Genomic DNA, 17,130 nt, shown 5'->3' with positions numbered 1-17,130 from the left:
ACGCACTGTCTCATTTTCTGTTGCAAGTATTTCTTAGGCTCTATGGTAAACTAGGTTGGTAAAAAACTGGCAGAAAAATAATCCCTCCTAGGGTAGGAGGGGAGCTAATCCTCCCAGTCAATTTCACATTTTGATTATATAAGCACAGTGCCAATACTCAGAGAGGCAGGAAAAAAACAAAGTAGGGAGGATGAGACATCTTCATTTTGTGCCAGTACTGATTTTTGTGTAGTTTTGAAGTGTCCAGGAAACTGCAAACTTACTTTCTTTTCCCCAAGCCTTATCTGATAGCACTGATTTTTGGTTTATCTTTGATTTTTTTGTTGTTGTTTTTGTTGGGGAAATACCTACTTCTTTATTTTCAAAATCAGCTAGTTCTTTGTCTCTTGCATGTGTAAAGGATTGTAACTGAATGTTTTCCATCATATTTGGAAGAACAGAAAAAGAGGTTTTTAAACTGCTTGAGAAGGGGCAAGCCAAGAATCAAAAGCCTCTTCTGATTTGTTTTCTGAAATTTTCATCACCCTCTTTCTCATAAGAAGAAAACGTATGTTTTATTATTCTATTGGTAGAAGAGAACACCTAACACATAATTTTCCTCTGATAGTGGTGTCTTCCAGTACTATGTGAAGAACTCTGGATTTGGAAGGCCATGCAAGTTCTAAGGCTGATATGGTTAGCAGTAGACATTTTCCCCTTAGCAACAGTTTTTAAGTTTCTCTCCTTGGTAGAAATCACAGTGAAGCAGTTGAAAACTAAACTAGTTCTTTTGGTTCTTCCTCACCTTGATGTCCATCGTCAACACTACCAACAGTACAAGCCTTAGATGAAGCAAATTAAATTTGTAAGGTAAAATTACGCTGTTCATCATACCGTTTGGGGTATTTCATTGGCCTCTCCTGTGTTTGAAGAACTTTTTTTGTGAAAGGAATTGAAACAAATGATTGTCTCTTTGTTGGCTTCCAGGTTAAGTAAAGTTTCTAAAATCACTTATGCAAACTCAAAAATCTTGGAATCAAGCTTTACTTTCACTGCTTCAACAATAATTGAAATTATTAGTTCCCCTTTTGTTAGAAATTCCGTTAACACAAAAGCTAATAGTTTTCAGATATTACTAGTGCTGGTAGGAAAAAGGAACAGAATGAAAGTGCTACTTTTGTCAGAAAATTAAGCAGAGAATGCTAATTTATATATATATATGTGTGTGGACTAGGCATCAAACGGCAATTATCATTTCTACATAATTATTTAATTTTGGGTACAAATGAAGTTCTTCGTCCTTTTTTTTTTTTTTAAAGATTGAAATGTTTTCTACACAAAGTTAAATTATGCTTTTGTTTCTCATATGTCTAGTCTTTTGTATGAGAAATGAGTTTATCTCAGCAAATCTGTGAGAATTTAGAGACTGTGATTTCTTTGTTTCTGATTTGTGTAGTTTTTTATGACACAAACTCTCTTTTCCCTAGAAGGATATTGACTAAGTATTGCTTCTGGAGAGCATCTGAAGAGCATCTTTGGCATGAATTACTTACCAGAATTCATCTTTGGCATGAATTACCTACCAGAGACCTAAATTTAATTATTAAAACCTGGAAATTAAAAAAGGGAGGGAGGAATGAATGAAAGGATGTTTGGTACAGCAGGAAAGAGGAGTGCAATAGTGGGGCCTTTTTATTCAGCATACTCATAAATGGTCTGTAAAAATTGGCAAATAGCTGATATGTTAGGTGAGAGTGCAAAGTTCTTGTGCCTGGTAAATGTGGGATGGGGAACCATTCTAACTATATAATTTGTAATGGGCTTTTGGCTACTTGTTCTTCTTTATTTAGGATATGTCATCCTGATACCCGATAGCGATAAAAAAAAAATAAATCAAGTGTTAAATTGTGAAAGGAAGGGTCAGGAAAATAAAATATATTATAATGAACAACAATCAGGGTGATTAAAGGAATGGAATGGTTTTTGTTCAACTACAAAGACTTTTCATTCTGGAAGAATGCTGAAAATGTAGTATAGTGTAGCTGGCTACGAAATGATGTATAGTATGAAAAAAGTGATTAGAGACCAATATACATACTTTTATAATGCAGAAAAGGGTCATTAAAAAAAAAAGATCAGCTGCCCACTTCAAAATGAACTAAAGTAGTACTAGTTCATATGACAAGCTGTAGTACTATGAATTCTTTTGTATACTGTGAATCCAAGGTTATGAAGTCTGAGCCACAGACAGCTAGATGCTGAGAAATTGTTCAGGGAAGTGTCATTGTATCCTTGAATAGTTTTCATACTGTGCATAGCTCTTCTCTGTTATTAGAGACAGCATTTTTGGCCAGCTGGGCCTTTAATCTGTTGTGTTACAAAAGTAAAAGACTAGAGCGAAAGAATGTAAACTTCTATGGAAGTTGCATAAAGATGTAGGCTGGGAAAAGGAGTTCAGGAGTGGAAGAGGCAGACTGAGAAAAACAGGCAAAGACAAGGACTGAAGGATGGTATGAAGGTAGGAAGAAGGATCCTAATTGGTTTTCTACTGGAACCTTCATTCTATCAGTAGTATTTTTGGCATCATGTACTGAAAAAAAAAATATTCATATATAGCCTCTTTTTTATTCATAAGGCTTTGGGTTTTTTAAAATATACTTTGGTAGTTTGAAACAATTATTAAATAAATTTTTGTGGAAGAGATGTTCCAGCAGACTTTAATGATGTTGACAGTTTATGGTACAGCTGCACCTCTCGGGTGGTCTGGTTGCAGCTTATTTGCACATTCATTACCAGAGAGGTATTCTGGTTGGAGAACTAACTTATGATCTATATGTGGTTGCAACGGCTTCTTCTGTTTCCTTAGGCAGTGTGGTAATATTCCTCCAGGTTGGTCACATTTACAGTGTGTTACCTTATTAGTACCTGACATAATGATCCTTACATAGGTCACTGTGATCTTCTTTAGTTAAATATTGTAAAATGTTACCAAACTGGCAGGTCACTGTCTGCTTTGGATTGTTGTAAATGACTGTGCAAGTGGAGTATAGCAGTGAGTACAGTCTTAAATATGGCTTATGGAAAGAATCATGGAGATTTTGCCCAAAGAAGAAAGTGTGCCTTCACGTCTTCCAGTGTCACCACTGTCCTACATTGTCCTTTCATTTTTTGGGTGTCATTACTTTTGCCTTTTCTTCCTTAAAAACAAGTGGAATTCTAACCGTTAATGACAGTCTTACATTAACTGTTTACATAGACACCTCTATACAATATTTTAAGCAGAAAGTTGATTGTTAAAAGTGATTGTAGGTGGCTGGTTGTTTGAAAAAAGTGCTAGAAACTGGCTTTTTTCTGTTGCCAGGTGAGCGAAGCAGGTGTTCACAGACCACATGTGGGTGGAATCCATGGACGCAGTAATGATGGAGCTTACTCACTTGTATTAGCTGGAGGGTTTGAAGATGAAGTGGTATGTCATTTATGCAAGCAATGGTTTTGTTCTTCTGATGTATCAGTGTTTGTAAAGCTAGAGTTATGTTTGTTGTTGATCCTAAAACTAATGCTTATGCAAATATGACTGTGAAAAAAATTACAACTGTTAACAAACTGAATAATTTTTAGTATTTTGGGAAGAAATATGTAAACAAATCTTTCTTAAAGAATGCTTATGCTCATACTTATACTCAAGCAAAATGTCAATTACAGCTGGATTTTACGTTGTTTAGGGTAGTTAAATTTCAGTATACTTTTGGAGTCTGAATTTAATATTATTTAAAATCTGATAGTGTAATTATGTGCAAATGATATGTTTTATGTTCTGATTTGGTCATGGTCATGATTTTTATTGGTTTCAAGATAGATAGAGGCCTCTTCCTTTGGCTTTGTTGTGTTTCTAAATATGTGATACATTTATTTTAATAAAGCAAGAATAAAAGGTGCATGTTACTTGATTCTGTGAAGTTCTGAAGGTTTTTGACTCCTACTGATGAGGACTTCCAGAACTTCTTAGGGAAGTCTCAGTATCTTGTATTACAATCCCCAAAGGCACGCGCAAAAAATTCTACTTTGATGTTAACAACTAAGTAGAGCAACAAGAGCAATTATGCTGCTAAACAGAACAGTAACTGCGTCCAACTGTCATCTCATAACGTTGGCCAACATGTCTTTATTAATAGGTTACTGTTTTCTGCAATTAAATAATGTTTACACAGGTTACATCCTTTCCTGCAGCTCTGTTTCATCAGGTGGGATTTTGAATCATGCGTCAGGTGAAGGATAAAGCAGTAAACGATCTGGTTTTCTAAAACATGCGTAGCTGTTAATCACAAGGAAAAAGGCACTGGAGAAAGAAATAAGCATTCGAAATAGCATCAGAATGTGATGTATTCTTTGCCAACAGTACCTACCAGCTGCTGCAGAGTATTGCCTCTGAAGGAGTCTGTGTCTCCTTTTGAACAAGTCACATGAGGAAGTCCTTGTTGTTGGGATACGTCCTTAGAGTCAATCCCAACCTGTGTTCTAGGACCCTTAGCCAGTGGATCCTAAGAACATTGTTGCTCAGTAGTTGTACTTGCTACATTGGAATGCTGCAGACTCCTTTTTTTCATCTTTGGTGGTGATACTGATGTCCCCTTATTTCTGCTGCTGTAATTATTCAGTTAAGAATATTTAATAAACTTAATTGTATCCTTTGGAGGTCTTTTCCAGTTCACCTAAGTGATGTTGTGATCATGTGTTTTTGTGGACACCTAAGTACTGTTATAGTCTAGATGAGACATACTAGGGGAGAAATATTGCAGAAGATACCCTAAAAATTTGTATGAATGTCAGCTTTTTTTTGCAGTTCTCTAAACTAAGAATACAGTGGGAATTTTTTTTTTCCAGGTGCATTTTTTGAATTAGTTTTTCTTTAGTTCTTGTTTCATATTCGTTCTATTTCCCAATTTACTTCCATTTTCCATGTTTTTTGGGAAAGGTTGAAATTAGACTCCTATAAGAATATCCACAGAAAAATCAAATTCTCGTATTATAAGTACAGTATCTCATTCCACAAATGAAACTTCTAAATAAAAATTCAGATAAAATCCTCTGCTCACATCTAGTCACTTTATTGTATGAGAACAAGAAAAGAGAGGCAACTCTTTCTTGAATTTCAGTGGTATGATGTAGATACTTGTTTATAAGTTTTCACAAAATTGAGAAGTAAATACATTTTGGAAGGCTGCTTTACTGTTTATTTATAAACTTTATGCACACTGCTGCGTGTGACATGCCATCTTAATGCTCTTCTTGTTCTTTAAATTAACAGTTCACTACTGGGGTAAAATAATTGCAAAAATATATTGCGGGAAATAGAATTCACTGTCTAGCTTTTAGAACATGCAATTTTTACACTGTGCCTTTGGGAACATAGAATCCTGAAATCCCAGACTAGTCACAACTTTGCTCAAGTTGAGATGCTCTGGGTGGATTGGAGTGCTCAGTAATGATGAGTTCTGTCAGTACAGGATATGCATCAAGATTGAGAAGGGGTAAAGTCATAGTTTACAAAATGAGCATTGGGTGAAATTGCACATGAAGCTTAATCTCATTATTAATTACATGCATATAAAATGTTTGCATGTTAATCTCTCTTGTAAATGTTTAACCCTGCAAATTAATGAGAAGTTACGTGGCTTACCTATGTAAGATGCAGTATTACAATAGGTAGCTTTAGAGTCTTGAATATGTTGATATCGCTGATATCATGGTCTTGTTCTTGATAGTGACTGTAGTAGGAACATTAGCTGAAGAAACTGAGCGGTCTTTTCAGGAATTTAAAATCTAAGAATTATTTCAGACTAGAGTAACATTTAAAAGCTAGATAGTGGACATTGACAGTGATTGTGCAATCACAGTGTTCATGATAAAAGTATTTTGACTTGTCTGTTCATTGAATCAAATAGCTGAAGAAATTTCACTTTTGAAATTTCTGTTGAAAAATTGCCCTCCTATTTTTTGTCATTGGTTTTATGTATCAGGGTTAAAACTACTGTTTATTTTCAAAAGTTTCAAGATCCAAGGTTCTGCTGTGTTGAGGTAGTATTGTGAAGATGGTAAGTTAATTATGTGGTGTGCTTAGTTTAATCTGAACAAAGATTGTTTCTTCTTTAAGTGCTTTCGCAGATAGGATCATATGGGGAATCTCTGAACTGAGATTCAGAATTTCTTGAAGAATAGTATCTGCTGGGATTGTTCACATCCTCTTGTAAAAGAGTCTAAGAGTATAAAAGAAAATAGCATCTCTAATGACTCAAAAGGGACACTAGGTTTGTTGATAGATTATACCGAACCCATTCAGTGCCTGGAACATAGCATTCACAAACCACTTCATGAAATGGCTTGCTGTCCATTTTAAATGTTCTGTGTCTTTGCATTAATCTTGTGTGTGGGTAATCAGGTCCAAGTTGTCAGAACAACTGTTACTCTACTTGTTTGAAATAGTCCAATTGCAAATAAACAGTGTTGAGCTCACTAGGTTTGTCCGAGCCCTGCGATGAGGATATAGTGTTTCAGAAACTCTGCTTAGTGTGTGTTGCACAGTGAAAGCACTTGATCAGTTCCACCAGTGCAGTGTGGATTGCATACTTAAATGGCTTTAAATCCAAATCAGTGACAACAGGAGCCTTATGTCTGTGTCAAAGTGGTTTGTATTCAAAGACCGTTGTGAATAGCAGTTTACCTAGATATGTGTGTATGTCCTGCTGCTTTATTAACCAGTTTGCTCGTTTATCTGGGTCATCTGAATCCAGTGTGAGCCCTGGTGCAAAAAAGACATAGTATCCTACATAATTTTTCTGAATTATCGTGCCATGCTGACTGCCTTACCAAGGAAACAGTTCCTTGCTGATTTTCACACCTCTGTTTTATAGTACTGGGAATCCAACGTAACAATTTCATTACAGCCATCAGACTGAGAGTTTCTCTATTATGAGTCACTTGGATTGAGTATGTAGCTGAAAACCTGATGTGTGATGCTATGAAACTTGCTGGTTTTGAAAGGCATCACATTTCCAAGGTCTAAGCACCCTACTCATTTGGGACCCGCTTGGAGCTCCAACGTAATGTGAAAAAATTTGAGTATCTCACTATACAACAGCTCCCAGATATCTTCCTTTTCACTCAGATGTGTTGTCCACTCGTTACCTCCAGCACTAAGGACATACTTGACATAATTTGTAGGGCAGTAGCTTTAATACTTACTTCTTACCAGTGTTTCAGATTTGCAGGACAGGTCCTATTCTGCAACAGCCTCCTCTCCATCTTTTCTGTTTTTCTATATTGTTAGCTATCACTCCATACAAAATGCTAATTAACACTAAAAAATACCTTTCTTGCATGCATTATTTTCTGAATTTCATTGTCTCCTGTGTACCTGCATTATATTCAGAATTACTTTTACATTCTGAAAAGCCTTGTTTTGTTACACAGATGCTTTTTGTCATTTTTTACTGCTAGTACTACATCTGTCAAAGTAGTCATATCTGCCTATTTGTCACCTACTTTCATAATGGGGTGTGGAATTTGTATGTATACTGCTCCTATCTGTGCTTTTCCAAAGTTCATTTGCAGGACCTTGCATATCTAGTTGTTTCTAAAGCATTGAGAAACCCATTTGACACAATGATAAAGCAGAAAAAATGGAAGTTAATGTTGCCAGTGCTTAGCAAAGCACCATAGAGCTCTTTTTTGTATTTCATGCTTTCCAAGAAACATTCTGTCTTAACGTACTGAAATACTTACTTTCTGAAATTCATAGGTTTTCAAGTGACATTAGTCATATCAGTGCAATATATGAAGCATCATGGTCAACAGCCGGCTGAACATGAGCCAGCAGTGTGCCCAGGTGGCCAAGAAGGCCAACAGCATCCTGGCCTGGATCAGCAATAGTGTGGCCAGCAGGAGCAGGGAGGTGATCGTGGCCCTGTACTGGGCACTGGTGAGGCCGCACCTCGAATACTGTGTGCGGTTTTGGGCCCCTCACTACAGGAAGGACATTGAGGTGCTGGAGCGTGTCCAGAGAAGGGCAACGAAGCTGGTGAGGGGTCTGGAGAGCAAATCTTATGAGGAGCAGCTGAGGGAACTGGGGTTGTTCAGCCTGGAGAAGAGGAGGCTGAGGGGAGACCTTATCGCTCTCTACAGCTACCTGAAAGGAGGTTGTAGTGAGGCTGGTGTTGGTCTCTTCTCCCAAGTAACAAGCAATAGGACAAGAGTGAATGGCCTCAAGCTGTGCCAGGGGAGGTTTAGATTGGACATCAGGAAAAATTTCTTCACTGAAAGAGTGGTCAAACATTGGAAGAGGCTGCCCAGGGAAGTGGTTGAGCCACCGTCCCTGGAGGGTTTTAAAAAACGTGTAGATGTGGCACTTCAGGAAATGGTTTAGTGGGCATGGTGGTATATTCTGTAATACTGGCTTTACTTATGTGTATGTAGATTTTGACAGTTTTTGTGGTTCATGGTTACAGATTTTATCAACCTTCCTTCAATTTAAAGAAAATTGTATGTAGGAAATATACTACAGAATTATATCAGCTTACAAAATGCAAATCTAAACGAGTTTAAGCTTTTACTAGTTCAGAAGAGCTGGGATTATTATTATTGCATTAAAGCACCTGTCTTGTACATAAGGCAGAGCTGTTTGTACTTATTAGCGCTTAGCCACTTGCACAAGCTGAAGTGATCCCTCCAAGGCATTTATTATGTGTTTTACGAACATGATATTCCTGTAAACTAAATGAAAGCTCTAGAGCAAGGAACTACTTGCTAGAATGTGTTCCCTTTCTCAGAATTTTTTTCCCTGCAGCAATAGCTTTTTAAAAGATGCAAGAGCCAAATTTTTTAAGGCAGGCAAATTTTGAATAATTTTCTGGTGAATATGTCACATCCATATTTGTTCTGGCACAACTACTGTCAAAGGACAGTGATGCTGAAATTGAAAACACATCTTTCCATGCCTTGGAATATAACTTTTCTCTGTCTGAGTAAATAGAACAAATGAAGTTACTTTTTTTTTTTTTTTTTAATTGAGTTGGTTTACTTTGGAGTGTTAAAATGAAGGATAATCTTCTTGCACAGGATCGAGGAGATGAATTCACTTACACTGGGAGTGGAGGTAGAGATCTTTCTGGCAATAAAAGGATTGGAGAACATTCATTTGATCAGACATTAACACACATGAATAGGTAAGTTTTGAAGATAAAATTAAAAAATATTCCAAAACAAAGAGCTGGGTTGTAGTGCTTTAATTTAAAACTAACCTTTGCTATATTCATTCACTCCTGTACATGCTGCTTTTGTAAACAGTGGTGCCTCTTGCTGCTAAGAGGCATTTCATCAAGCATTATGTTTTGTTGATTTAAAGAAACATGCACCTCAATGTTGCTGTATTGCTGGGTCAGCTAGTAGTCATGTCTCTGGTTGAAATTGTCCTATGATTTCCTTTAGAGGACTCTGTTTTAATTTAATGAGAAGTTTGTCAAAACTCTTGAATGGAAGTTTTCTATTCTGGGTGTTTCTTTTTAAGTTTCTTTTTCAATGGTTAAATCAATTATGAAATTTAAGTAGGAAGAAAGCATGTTCATTTTCCCATGTTAAAAGAAATCGTTCCTATTTTGCTAGCCCTTTTTTCCATCATAGTTTTCTATGAAAAGCAAGGAATTAGGGTGTTGCTTTATCAAAAACAGGTGCTTGAAAAAGAAAATATATGTTCAAAAGGTGAATTAGACATCTGCTTAGTGTTTTTACATCCTCTAAAAGCCTGCCTGAATGAAGAGTTCTCCATCCTTTTCTATTTCTAAGAGCATAGTCTCTTATGCAATTGACCACTTAACACCTGTGGGATGCTGAGATTGACTGAGACTTTTGTTTGCCAGGTCTGCTTTAGATATGATCTGCTGCTGCCAAGCAGAATGGAGAGGGTTTCTTTCACGCTTTTTGGTAGCTCTTAGAGGAGAGAGAGGAAAAGCCTGACTTGGCTGCTGAGAAAGGGAGGGAGGGCGAGAGAGAGCGGCTATGATGTGAACAGGAACAAGGAGGGAAGGAAGATGGAAGTCGGTTTAAACAATAAGTTTACAAGCATATTTAGTGAATAGAGCAAACTTGCTTTGGGAATCAGGATTGAAAGCTGGACTCCTTAGTCTCAGCATTTCTCTGCTCTTAGCAAACGAGAAATCCACTGGCAAAGCTTAGCTTGTGGCTTTGCAGGTGTTAGTGTGCATAGAGCATTACAAGGTGCTGCTCTCTACTGATTTTGATACAATTTTCAAGCACTTTCATACTGAGGATTATGATGATTCCATGTAGTTGAATCAGCATTAGTTTTGCTTGTCCAGACATTTTTACTTTTTTAAGTTTCGTTTTTATATAAGAAACATTTTTGAAGTTGGCATTGTATGGTTGTCTCTTACCGTTCTGTATAATGTGGGTTTTATACCATGGCTGTTTATAAAACATATTATTTCTTCTGTTCTGAGATCTATGGTTTGGTTTGAGTCTGATTCTGAAGAGTTTTCAGTCCCTGGTCAGATCAGGCTGTGGTAGCAGAAATACTGTTCATTACAGCAGCTTGGTCTAGTAGGTATTCATACCGTTTTACTCCAGGTTTCTAGAACAGGGGCTTCATGTAGTTAGTGGATAAAAGGGCTTGCTTGTCCTTGAGTTAGCTACTATTATTTAACTCCTACTCTGAGGCAATTTATGTATTATGTGAGAGACTTCAGTTAGTTAAGACTTTTTTGGATGGTTACTGAGTACTTTTTTCTGTATAGTGTTTTTCATCATGTTTATTACTTTTGCTTACACACTTAAGCCTTAAAATCTGCAATGCTTGGCGAACAGCAATAGGGAAAGTTTGCCTTTTGTTATAATTTCCTTTTAATTCATGCTGCTATTTAGGAAGGGATTATTTTTAAAAATGAAGAAGAAGAACATTAAATCTAAAAGAATTAGTTTGTTTTATTTAGCAATATCAGCTGATTTTTTATCTGAAACCTCGACAACAAAACATACTGTGTTCCCATTTTTTTTGTTACCATACATGGTAGCATGGGTCTCATTGCTTCCATCAGTTCTGCAGTTGCTGAAGAATATACTGAAAAGTTCTATGCTGTTTCATAAAGCATAATTAGACAACGGAAATAGATAGGACTTAAATAAATTAATTCTTAAAAACCTGTTGTGTGAAGCAATCTGGTTTATGAAGATTTTAAATCTCTTTCTAGGGCATTGGCCCTTAACTGCGATGCCCCACTGGATGACAAAAATGGAGCGGAATCAAAGAATTGGAGAGCTGGTAAGCCGGTAAGAGTAGTGCGCAGTTCAAAAGGACGGAGAATCAGCAAATATGCCCCCGAGGAAGGCAATAGATACGATGGCATTTACAAGGTATTCTGATTTCTATTGAGTGAAACATAACATTTTTCTTTGGCTGTTTTAAGAAGTGTCATATGTGTTACGTTGCGAATTCTTCATTATTACTTTTCTCCATGATAGCTTTTCAGCCTTAGTGTTTCTGCAAAGAACTGAAATGAAATTATTCAGAGCAGTAGCAATAGAACTTATCTATAATAGGATATATAAAGTTGAATATGTAAGCTACTTTATATGTGCTTACTGAGTCATACTCATCCCTGGAAAACAAATTATTTCCTCACTCTTTCCAACTACATCTTAGCGTTTTGTGCGTTTAATGACTCCTCAGCATCTGAAATAAAGGTGTGTGCCTTTTAAGAGCACTGTGTTTATCAATAATACAGAAATTTTGCACCTGAGGGAAAAGCTGCTGTATCATAGTAAAGTATAACTTAGTCTTCTCATTTCTTCTTGAACAATTAAAGTATGACTGTATGCATGTGTTTGGCTTGTGATAAAAAAATGGCAATAATTTTATATTGTTCTTTAGGTGGTGAAATATTGGCCAGAAATTGGAAAATGTGGATTTTTAGTTTGGCGCTATCTTCTGAGGAGAGATGACGTTGAGCCTGCACCTTGGACTTCAGAAGGAATGGAGCGGTCAAAGAAACTGGGTCTGAGTGTACAGGTTAGAATCAGGACTCACAGAGTTGTTTTTACATTCAGTTCCAGTAAACAAATTCTGGAAATAGAAATCAGTTAAATTAAAGCCCCATTTGTTTTCCTTGTACTTCACTGTAGCAGGATTTAATGCCAAAAAAATGCTACAGATTATCTACAGACTGAAAGAATCCTGTAATAGTGACACAGCAGAAGGAATGGTGGATAAAGCTTTCTGCCTTAGCAGTGAATTGGTTTGCATATATGGATTGGAAAATTAAAGAGTTTGAATGTAGTTTTGTGATACTTCAGCTGGAAATAATTTCTATAAGTGACTATTGTTGTGCTGAGTCTGTCTGACAAATTGAAAAAACTGTGCATTTCTATGTGTTTTTCTCTCCTTGTGACTGAGGAGTTTGTATAAATAGTGTATTTCATGCACACCATGAGGTCTTGGGCATTGCAGAATCCATGAAAGATGGAAAGAATTAACATATTGTTACTTTTCTCAGCAAAGCAATGGTATGTCTTACAGCATACCACCATCTTCAGCTTTGGCTAACTGATTTGTATAGTTGTAAGGGCATAGGTATGGATATTGGGTTCCTTTTAATGCAGTCGAGTCTGGGTTAGGTTCTTTGACTTAACTATACTTCCCTAACAATAGATCCTAATTTAAATGTTTTCTCCATCATGTAGCATTTTAAAAATTATTTTGTAGTTATTTCAGTTTTTAGAATTCTTTTAGAAAATTCTTTTAGAAGTCAGTCTTACTGGTATTTGGGTATTCCTGTATGCCAGTGGGTTTTGTTTTAAATCTATGCTTTTTTATTTTAGTATCCAGAAGGTTATTTGGAAGCCATGGCTAGTAAGGAGAAGAAAGATAAGGTTAAAAAGCAAACTGTGAAACAGGAGCCAACCAACCAGAGTAACGGAAACCAGAAAAGGACAATTGATGATGGTATTTCTTTTTACTTTTTTATCATTCACCAGCCAAGTTTGTCATGTTACATTTATTAAACTAGTAGCACGCAAACTTTGTGGAATTGTGAAGTTACGTAGAATACTAATGTGGATTGTTATGCACATGCTCTGTAACTAAGTAGTAATGTAGGGATCTTGTATTTGCTACTTTTACAGGTTTTTTTTCTCTTAAGCTCTGTAAAAAGATGGACAGTCATCTGTGCAGCTGTGTGCTGCAGTCCAAAACAATGCTGAACAGTATGACTTGGAGTAGGGATTTGATTGCCACATCTCCTGAGTGTAATCCGTGTTTTAGCCTTCTAGAAAAAGTTTTGTCTTCCCCTTCTAATTCGTTCAGACTAACACTCTGTGGTTACTGTGTCTGATGGTCATAATCTTAAGCAGGTATAGAGGAACCTACAAATACACCCAAAGCCATGAGGATGGGAGATGGAGGGAAAGGAGAGGCTTTCCAGCTGACTCAAGAGCAGCAATGGCTGATTAGAGAAGACTGTATGAACCAGAAACTGTGGGATGAAGTACTTGCTTCTCTTAAGGAAGGACCTGTATGTTTGCTGCATGCATAATTTTTGCTTTCTTTAGACTGTTAGGAGAAATCTTGACTCTTTCTTAAAACCTAATTTGCTTATTGAACTTCTACTGAATACAGACTGTGTCTAGCATTATTTTTATTAATAAGACTTTGATTACAGGAAAATAATCCTCGTTTGTACAATTTGCTGTTGGTGGGTCAATTTACGCCTGGATATGGAGACTTTTCTTGCTCAAAAAAACCATTTTGAAGTTAGAAGTGGCTTTTTTTCCCTTTTCAGTTTTGAAGGGAAGATGTTTTCTCTGGAATTATAAATGTATTTTTGTACTGTGCTCATGTGAGAAGTCAGGTATGAAGAAAGATGGTTCTAGTCACTACATTTTTTAAGACAGAAAATAATTTTATGACAGAAAATACAGCTTGCATGCTTTGTTCAGGGAGATAGAAGTACTTCAGAAGATCTTCAAATTTAGATATGAAATAAAAATATTTTGTTCCAAATCTAGATTATCCCACTCTGTAGGGAGGGAACGTTAAGTAAGAGAGAAAATACTTTCCTCCCCCTAAATGTCAAGAAAAGAACAAGAGTAGCTCAAGATTGAAGAGACTATAGACACTAGTATAAAAAAAAGTCCACAAAAGGAATATCTCCTGAAATATTGTGTCTTTCAGTGAAAATTAGTCTTACCAGTGCCAAGTTCATAGTTATTTTAGCTGTTTTGCAGAAGAAATAAAGGCATTAAGAAGTTAAAATAACTTGATAAAACTCAACTCAGTGAAAAACAAACCATTGGTTGGAAAATTAATATCTAAAAATGGACATACGTAATTAGTTTATTTGAGAATTACCAGTGGCTATTTATGGTGCTTCTGTAATAGAAAAAGCATCTATAATTCTCTGTTCTTCCACTTACAGTATTAGTTTTTGCTATAATGGTGCTGCAGTTGTCTTCGTGTAGGAACTGTGTAAAGTTATTCGCAGTTATCTCTCTTCTATCCAGTGTCTGTAATGACTAGAAGGAATTTCAGCTCTTAAAAGTGTGAATGATGACAGGCAATAGAGATATGTGTTTCTCCTGTACAAAGGAGAAAACAGTAATTTAAAAGTGGTTGAATTACTGAGAAGTCATTGTTCTACAGATTCCTACCTGTAATTTGGTAAGATTTCCATTTGGCTGCCACTAAAGGCAATGGGAATCGCTGGTAGCTTTGGGTCGCTACTGTGAAAATGTAAATCTTTCTGCTTGAAACAACCAGCTTTTCTTTTAACTAAATACAATGTGTTTTCAGATAAATCTGGTATTTTAAAAGTTATTTACAAAGCACCATATTTTGTGGTTCTGCTTTTTTTTTCTGTACCCAGGCTTGTATTCTTGACATATTTGGAGATCGCGGACATGCTAGAGATAAGCATGCTTGTGTGTGTAAAACACCTGATGCAAGTGTATCTTGAGATTCCTCAGAGATGCCCTGAGAAGATGTATAAACCAGGGAGGTTGATTTACACGCTGCAGAGAATTTGGCCTGAGGAGAGAAGAAGTCATTAAGCTAGCCATAATCCATAAGCGCAGGAGGAGGTGCAAAAGTGGCTTTCCTAGCAGAACAGAAGTTCCCTTGGAGAAGCTCCCCAGAGAAGCAGAGATTTTTCAGGGACATGCAGATTTCTAGCAGCAGTTACTAAACACAATTACTAAATTTTTTGACCTATGCTAAGGATCAGGCATGAGGGCCCATTGGTCTATTTCATTTTGTTTGTAACACTACTTACACAAACACGTAAATAATCTATGAAACATTAGTTCTCTGATTTGTGGAAGAGCAGGGAAATTAAGCAGTTATGGACCTGCTTCCTGATTAGTTTTAGAAAGCTGCATTCAGGGATATAGAGGACTTAAGAACTTCTGGAAGTTCATCATCTTTATGTAATAAGTGGCATCTATGAGAACTGTAATGAAGTTTGTCTTTTCCTTTGCCCTACACTAGAATTTTCTGAAGAAACTGGAACAATCCTTTATGTGTGTCTGCTGCCAGGAGTTGGTTTACCAGCCAGTGACAACAGAGTGCCTCCACAACGTCTGTAAAGTAAGAATAAACTCCGTCTGCTCTGGACTGTGTTCTTGGCTTTGAGGCACCGGTCACCAAAGCTATGTGTATTTTAGAAAGACTATAATTATTGCCTAAAATTCTGAGCAAAAAGATGCAACAAGTTTGTATTCAGTGATTGCTGTGTAACCTTAGTTTTAAGTAATAAAAAGCAGAAGTACGTTTAGTATAGTTCCTGGTAGACATAGTGAGTGATGTTTGCTATTGCTGTCATTCCTTTGTGATCGGTGGAATTACACTTGGAATTGGTTTGCTCCAGGAGCTGGTTGTTGGTACAGTAACAATAATTTAATTTTACACAGTTAAGTTGTTGAAAGGATGCGGGGTAAGTACAAGAAGATTATTTGGGCTTATTCGGAGTAAGTTATGTTATCTTGTTATTCTTGGCATTGTTTATATTTGGTAGGAGGGCCACAGAAGTCAATTTATATCTCATCTATCTTAAAATACTGATCAGTTAGATATAATGTAAGGAGTTTGGAACCCAATTTGTACTAGAGTTAATTTTTGTAGCATGGGTGTGTACAGAATCATGCACTGAATTGTGCATATTTGAAATGTGCCCACCATACATAGTATTTCTGCCTAAGAGTCTAAAAGGACTCCAACTATCATTATCCTAGTACAGTATCTGACAATGCGAGTTTGCTGTTCAAGAAGATATGTATCACCCCAGTAAAAATCACTGTATGGTGTTAGAGGTTGTATTATTTTACGTAAGTTTCTAAGGCTTAATTGACTTTCATCTGATGAGGCAGATGGATATTGTTAGATTAACAATATACCTGGTATAGTCACCTTCCTCCTGAAATGAAGGTCTGGATAACTGTAGCAGTCTAACTGTGAAGCTAGAAGGAAGCTGCAGACGAGGCTGTCATTCGCAGGAAGGCAGTAGTGGAAATGAAGGGGAAATCTTAGTAGTGATTTGTTTTAATTCCTCCCAAGCAAAATGTTTCACATCCCAGCCCAGAGCAGGGTTCCTTTTGTTATGACATTTTAGTCACAGAGACAGAGCTAGGCACCAGAGGGCTTGGTATTGACTTCGGTTTTTATGATAGTAAGGCAGATTGCATCTTTGGTGTATAGTGATTCCTTAGTGTTTGCTGGTTAAGCTGTCAGTCTAAAACAGAGTTCTCACAATTTACTTCTCTGTCTTTGTATGTCCTAGAGTTGTTTACAGCGCTCCTTCAGAGCTGAAGTCTTCACCTGCCCTGCCTGCCGCTATGACCTGGGAAAGGGCTACACCATGGTTCCCAACAAGATACTGCAGACATTGCTGGATCAATTCTTCCCTGGTTACAGTAAAGGACGATGATGTGCTCAGATCTTTCTGTATTTCTCCCAGTGACTTTATAGACAGTGAAGGAGAATAAACATGGGAAATTCAACAGTGGACCAGCCAGCTTGATGGGACTCAATATATTGACACATTTTGAAGCAGCTAACCCTCTTCCCCTCATAGCCATCTTTTTGGTGTAGTGAGAACT

General features: G+C 36.8%; 1 protein-coding gene across 4 annotated transcripts in view; it reads left to right on the top strand.

Moving 5' to 3' along the window:
- Nucleotides 1-17,083, top strand: part of UHRF2 (ubiquitin like with PHD and ring finger domains 2) — an 83,444-nt gene extending 66,361 nt beyond the window's left edge. Inside the window, exons 9-16 of one of the 4 annotated variants that reach the window (XM_086479137.1) lie at nt 3,341-3,445; nt 9,091-9,197; nt 11,235-11,397; nt 11,915-12,052; nt 12,862-12,985; nt 13,399-13,553; nt 15,524-15,622; nt 16,812-17,083. In XM_086479137.1, coding sequence (XP_086335263.1) covers nt 3,341-3,445; nt 9,091-9,197; nt 11,235-11,397; nt 11,915-12,052; nt 12,862-12,985; nt 13,399-13,553; nt 15,524-15,622; nt 16,812-16,958 — 1,038 coding nt within the window. In that variant the 3' untranslated portion in view covers nt 16,959-17,083. Of the gene's footprint in view, nt 1-3,340; nt 3,450-9,043; nt 9,198-11,234; nt 11,398-11,914; nt 12,053-12,861; nt 12,986-13,389; nt 13,554-15,523; nt 15,623-16,811 lie in introns of all 4 variants that reach the window. The other 3 variants (XM_086479136.1, XM_086479135.1, XM_086479134.1) reach the window with 3 other exon arrangements.
- The last annotated feature ends 47 nt before the right edge of the window (nt 17,084-17,130 follow it).

This window comes from Leptosomus discolor, chromosome Z, assembly GCF_034619465.1.
Source record: "Leptosomus discolor isolate bLepDis1 chromosome Z, bLepDis1.hap2, whole genome shotgun sequence".
Lineage (NCBI taxonomy): Eukaryota > Metazoa > Chordata > Aves > Leptosomiformes > Leptosomidae > Leptosomus > Leptosomus discolor.
Note: the sequence above shows the minus strand (reverse complement) of the source record. Positions and strands in the feature narration are given on the sequence as shown.